At 28.5% G+C, this 6,000-nt stretch overlaps 1 protein-coding gene across 2 annotated transcripts; it reads right to left on the minus strand.

The window, feature by feature from the left end:
- Nucleotides 1–1,094: 1,094 nt before the first annotated feature.
- Nucleotides 1,095–6,000, minus strand: LOC119673467 (G-protein coupled receptor Mth2-like; the record flags this gene model as incomplete). 2 transcript variants are annotated; one of them, XM_038084745.1, is given in 7 exon segments in its annotated part: nt 1,507–1,590; nt 2,058–2,176; nt 2,241–2,435; nt 5,085–5,256; nt 5,319–5,570; nt 5,668–5,853; nt 5,949–6,000. In XM_038084745.1, coding segments are annotated over 7 exon segments (981 nt in total), but the record flags the coding sequence as incomplete, so codon positions are not given.

The raw sequence follows: 6,000 nt of genomic DNA on the forward strand, positions 1-6,000 counted from the left end.
AGCACCATCCATAGATACGCATACTATATAAATGTGTTAAATATGTGTTCAAAAATTAATTTAAAAATTGATTTATGGACTATAAATACATATACAAATATATAAATAAGATATACAACAGAAAATTAAATTAAAACATAGAGAAAGTACATAAAGTGTTCTAGAAAATAAAAATGTTATTTTAAATAATTATCTCCTATACTATGTATTTATATTATCATTTTATTGTCTAAAAATGAACGTTATGTCTAGTGTCTAATGAATAGTTTCAAACTAAATCAAACGATTTATTATATAAAAATGTTTAATTCTGTAATATGAATACTGAATATGAATACTAAAAAAGGAAATATACAATTCCCTTTTTCAAGTTCCGATAAATACACCCATATCTATTATATATACGAGGGCGTTTATTTTTTCGCCAAATAAACATTTTATTTTTCTACATTAGCATCTTTTAGCTAAATACATTTAGTCCAGCATTTTTCTAATTTTCTTATTCTCTCCAAATAATAGGTTTTCTCAAAGCTCTCAAAATACGCGTTTGTTTCAGTAATGACTTCTTCATTCGACTCAAATCTGTTACCGCCCAGACATTGCTTTAGGTTTGAAAACAAAAAATAGTCGCAGGGGGCTAAATCTGGAGAATATGCTGGATGCGGTAGCAGTTCGTTTTCCAATTCTTGGATTTTGGCCACGAATGTTTAATCAGCACACGAAATTCACTTTTTTTTTTTCGTAAAAATTCACGAGGTGGTCTGCTTTGAACGGCTATCAAACACCAACTGAACGACGTAGCTTGATCAAAAGTTGCCCACTGGTAGATTACAGCTCACGGCAGCATTGTTGCCTTTGGAGAACCAGCGCGGAAATTCATAAACTCACTGACTTATCAAACCACCCTCATATATTTGGTGATCTTATTCGGTTTCTGGTTAATGCTTTTGTTATTCATTATATATAAACTTTGTCTATTACAATTAAGTTTTATTTGGTTTATATTACAATACACATAATAATAAATTAATTTTGTTCAAAGCAGTACAATTTCTTTTAAAAAAATTATGAATGAAAAATATTGATGAGATTCTTACAATTTACAATATAATACATTTACAAAATGCATGCCGATACAAACACTAAGGAAATCTTAACAACAAACATATATTTAGAGTTTTAGTTACAAAATATAAAATATAATACTTCAAGAGTATTAAAAATAAATTAAACTACATATAATACTATGAAACATATATATTTAAAATACAAACTAATTTTTATTTCTTTATGCGCTAAGTGCATACTTTGGGTCCAAACTTGGTCTTCACACGAGACGGGCGTTATAACTTTTAAAAGCTTAATGAAGTTTACAATTAATGTCGAGTTGAATAGTCGCAACAGGATAACAGGATAATGAATTTGGGGTTTTATGTTTGCAGTTGAAGAAAGCGTACATATAGCAACTAACGATTGGAATTAACTCTGATGAGTGATATGGCACTTGTTTGCGACTTTGAGGTGCTTCTTGTCGAATTTATACGTTTGGTGTTTGTCAAAAAAGGATTTGCTTCTTCGGCTGCATTTATTCTGAAATATATGCATTAAATAAAATTATTTTAATATTATTTAATTTTTTGTTTTTTGTTAAACAAACAATAACTTTTTTATTGAATTTTTATAAACATATGTAAACCAGCGTGCATGTATATAAAACTTTAGTAATTATTCTTATTAAGTAGCAAGCCAAAGATATTATTTTGTGTTTTAGTGATTGAAAACCCATGCTTTAAAAAGTATATACAAACAACGAATAGATAATATAATCGTCAAAACGAGCTATAGTTTTAGTTTTTAGATTTCTATACATAATATTAGCTTTTAAGATATTCAAATTTTGTATCATTAAATTTCAGTGGAAAATTTAATGAAATATTAAACCCGAGAAACAAGTATATTAAGCACCAATAAGGTTATGCCAATTAATTAGACCAACACCAATTAAGAGTTACAAACGATTTGGTTGTGTGTTTTTGTGTTTTCTTCAAAATTTTTACCTAAATTAGAATTTTTTCCATCTTTTGCAAAATTTTGTAAAGATATTTCTTCCGGCGCACACTCTGATTGAGTAGAACTCGAATTACTCGCGTAAGTACTTTTTTCATTATGTAGAATTCTTTCCAATTACAATTTATTAATATTTTTATCAAATTAAATAAAATTGTAATTAAATGACTTACCTCTTTTTAATAAGTTTTTTCACTTTTTTCTTAAGTACAAAAAGTACAAATATTATAATTCCCTGCGCCGCATTGCAAAAGTCCGGTACATAAAAAAATATGGACCAAGTGTTGTCAGAGCCTACCAAATACGACATAACTTCCAGCATCCAAGTAATTCCCATCACAATAAATAAACGTAGGAATAAACCAAAACTGAAAAAAATTTATGTTTTAAAAAAACAAGACCATTTTAATAAATATGTAAATGGTACAATAGTAAATATGTAATAACAAAAATTGAGAAAAGATTAAACTCTAATATTTTAATTTGAATAATATTTAAATTTTGAACATGTACAGTTTATGTAGTGAAGAAGACTTGCATTCGAAACCTCATGTTGTAAAATTAATTTATTGTTTTATATTTAAATAGATATATTCTTAACGAAACAAGAATATTTACTTAAGTAATTAAGTTATATATTACAGATAAAAAGTTGCCTAGCATATACCATATTTTCATGTTAAAAAAAAATACAATTTAAACACTTCTCATATTTAAATGTTACTCTCTAATGTAATAAATTTAGATGGCTAACATATAAAATCTTAAATTGATACTCGCAGCAAAGGGTTAAAATTTAAGGCTTCAAGGGAGACCTATTACAAAAACAATAAAGTCCAAGTTCTATTAGATTAGTTTAAAAAAAAAATACTTCAAGTGGTTTGTTTTGGATTAAATTTTTTAAATATTATTTAAAAAACACTATCTCAATCATTTAAAAATATTTCTAAAAAATAATGTAACAAAGAATAGATTAAACTATCAGTATTTTGATTTGCGTAATATTTTAAAATTAAGTTTCTCATTTGAATTAGAATAATCGCGGACTGACTTTTGCTTTACATCTTTTAAGAGATGAATAACTTAGAAAAATAGTATGAATTAATCTGTAGGAAGTATAAACGTAAAAACATTTCTAATATTTAAAATACATTTAAAATCAAGTTAGTTATTATTGACTAGAATATACATTTCACAAATATTGTAGTATATATATCGAGTATATATTGAACAGTAATGGTGACAGAATGCACCCTTGGCGAACCCCGCGCTTTATTTTTACTTCTTGCGTGAAGAAATTATCAATTGAAACATTTGCGTACTGTTTCCAATATAAGTTTGCGATTATTCGGATATCCTTTTCATCTAATCAGCAATGCTTCAGAATTTCTATGAGTTTGCCGTATTCGACTTTGTCGAAAGCTTTTTCAAAATCAATAACATAAAAAGACATCTCTGTTAAAGTCACGACAACGTTCTTGAATCCAATAGTTTGGTATCTGGCCAGTATTATAAATTTTATTAAAAAATCTTGTTAAATATGTACGCCATTATCTTTAAATAACTTCACCAATTCTCTTGGTATTTGGTCAAAACCTACCGTTTTTCTTATTTTTGCACCATCAATTGCTTTTTGAACTTTATCTAAGGTTATATGTGGACCTGAAACAGCTCTTCGATCGGTAGTCACGGTTGATCGGTTGATCGGTTGTTCGTAAATAGATTTTGAATATAGTTTTTTCACATGCGAGGTGTTTCGCCTTTTTCTGTTATGTATTTACTTTCGTTATTCATAAGTGGCCTTCTCTTTCTTCTATTACATGTCGTCATATTTCTAATTTTCTTGAGTAAGTTAAATACATCGTTCTCCTTTGATACCCCTCTATCTCCTCACATTCCTTTTTGTGAAACTCTCCTTTTGCTTTTCTAATAAGAACACGTATATATCTTTATTTTTATACTGACTTCTTTCGTCCATTAATGCCAGGATTTCATCTCTCATTCAATTTCTTTCCTTCTAGATATGACCACGCCCACTTCATTATTTGCTACTTCCATTATTGTGTTTTTATTTGTCATAGATATTTCTTCAAGCGGGTTGTAAACTTAATAACCTCATTTCAATTTCATATTCAACTCGCATCCTCAAATCTGGGCTTTTTAATTTTTTACATTGAGTTTACTCCTCGGTTGAGCTGAGCTTGTCGCTTTGAATTTAATGTTGATTTTAACAGCTAGCAAGTTGAGATCAGATGGAACATCCGCACCGAGGAAGGTTTTTGCGAATTTTATTGAGTTCTTATATCTTTCACTTATTGTTATAAAGTCGATTTGGTTACGGATGACCCTGTTTGATGTATCGGCTGGTGACTTCCAGGTATAAAGTCTACGTTTTGGCAGTTTAAAGAATGTATTGGAAATAATTAACTTATTACTTCTGCAGAATCCAGTAAACGATCACCTCTTTCATTTCTTTCGCCTAGGTCAAATTTGCCAACAATTGCATCGTCCGTACCTTAGCCTATCTTGGCATTAAAGTCACCAATAACCATCAGAACATCTCTTAACATTAATAACATTACTATGCGTTATTAAAATGTAGGGAAAATGTCAGTAAACTTATGCTGTGATTCTAATAGTATAATAAAAATCAGTGAACTCCATTATGACACCAAAAACCATTCGAATTTTGGACAAATCATAATATGTTATCAGTTTTTAAATTACTAGCTAATACAAAAAAAAATTTTAAACTTTTAATTTGATTTAATGTCTTAAACGCAACAGTCAGAAAATCGACCAAAATTACATTCAGTTAAATAAAAACTTTATTTAACTGACTATGTGACCATATGTATGTACTAAAATGTATAGCACCACTTTTACCACTCAACAAAAGTGTAAATAATTTTCATTTGATTTCTTACTGCAGTTTCAAATATTTCTACATTTTTTAAAATCACCCTGACTTAATATAATTAATGTCCACTTTAAATTAATTTCCTTAAGGAACATACTTTTCTTTCTCTGACCGCAAACACCTCTGATCATTTTCACGAGCCACAATACGCTCCAAGTCCCTTTTAACTTGATAAATTTTTGTAGCAGTCAGTATAAACATAATCACATTAAATAAAATTAGTAACATTATCGGCCCATAGAAATATATCATAGCTGACCAATCATCGGCTATAAATACAAAAAAAAAAGATATATGTAACATATATAATAATTTACTTAATTTTACTTACTTTTAAGCCAACAATATTCGTCGCCAATTCCGGGTTTAATATGATTATCGATACTTGATAGTTGACCCTGTATGGTTGCGAAAGTGAGAATCCCAGCAATTCCCCATGCATAGAGAGAATAAATAACAAAACGTTTGTTTTGCATATAACGGTTAACATTGCAACTGGTGCCTCGGAAATTATGCCAGAGATCAAAACTTATCACACTTAACCATAAAAATGCCGCGATAAAAAAGAAATAAGCCATGAATCCTGTTAATTAATATTGTAATTATATTAAAAGTTTATTTATATATAGAATATATTTGTATTAGCTTTTATATTAAGCAATGATAATTGATTTTCTCACCTACAAAACTGCAAGTGAAATCATTATATTGTTTGCTGAAATAGTTATTGGTTACCAGGACACTATAACCAACCGTTAAAGAAAATAAGTAGCAAATAAGGCATTTTCCATGCAAATTCCTCAATTTCGGTATGAAGACATACACAAAGATTGTCAACACCAAAAAGGGTATAGATATTAACATTGCTGTAATTAATAAGAATAAGTATTTTTTTTTTAATATATGAGTACCAATAGTAAAGCCTTAAGAGGTTATTAGTTTCAAATTCATTTATATATACCAAGATTGTTAGCGAAGTGATTATTTGACTGCTCTTCATAGTTTGGACAATT

Source organism: Teleopsis dalmanni, chromosome 1, assembly GCF_002237135.1.
Source record: "Teleopsis dalmanni isolate 2A chromosome 1, ASM223713v2, whole genome shotgun sequence".
Taxonomy (NCBI): Eukaryota; Metazoa; Arthropoda; class Insecta; order Diptera; family Diopsidae; genus Teleopsis; species Teleopsis dalmanni.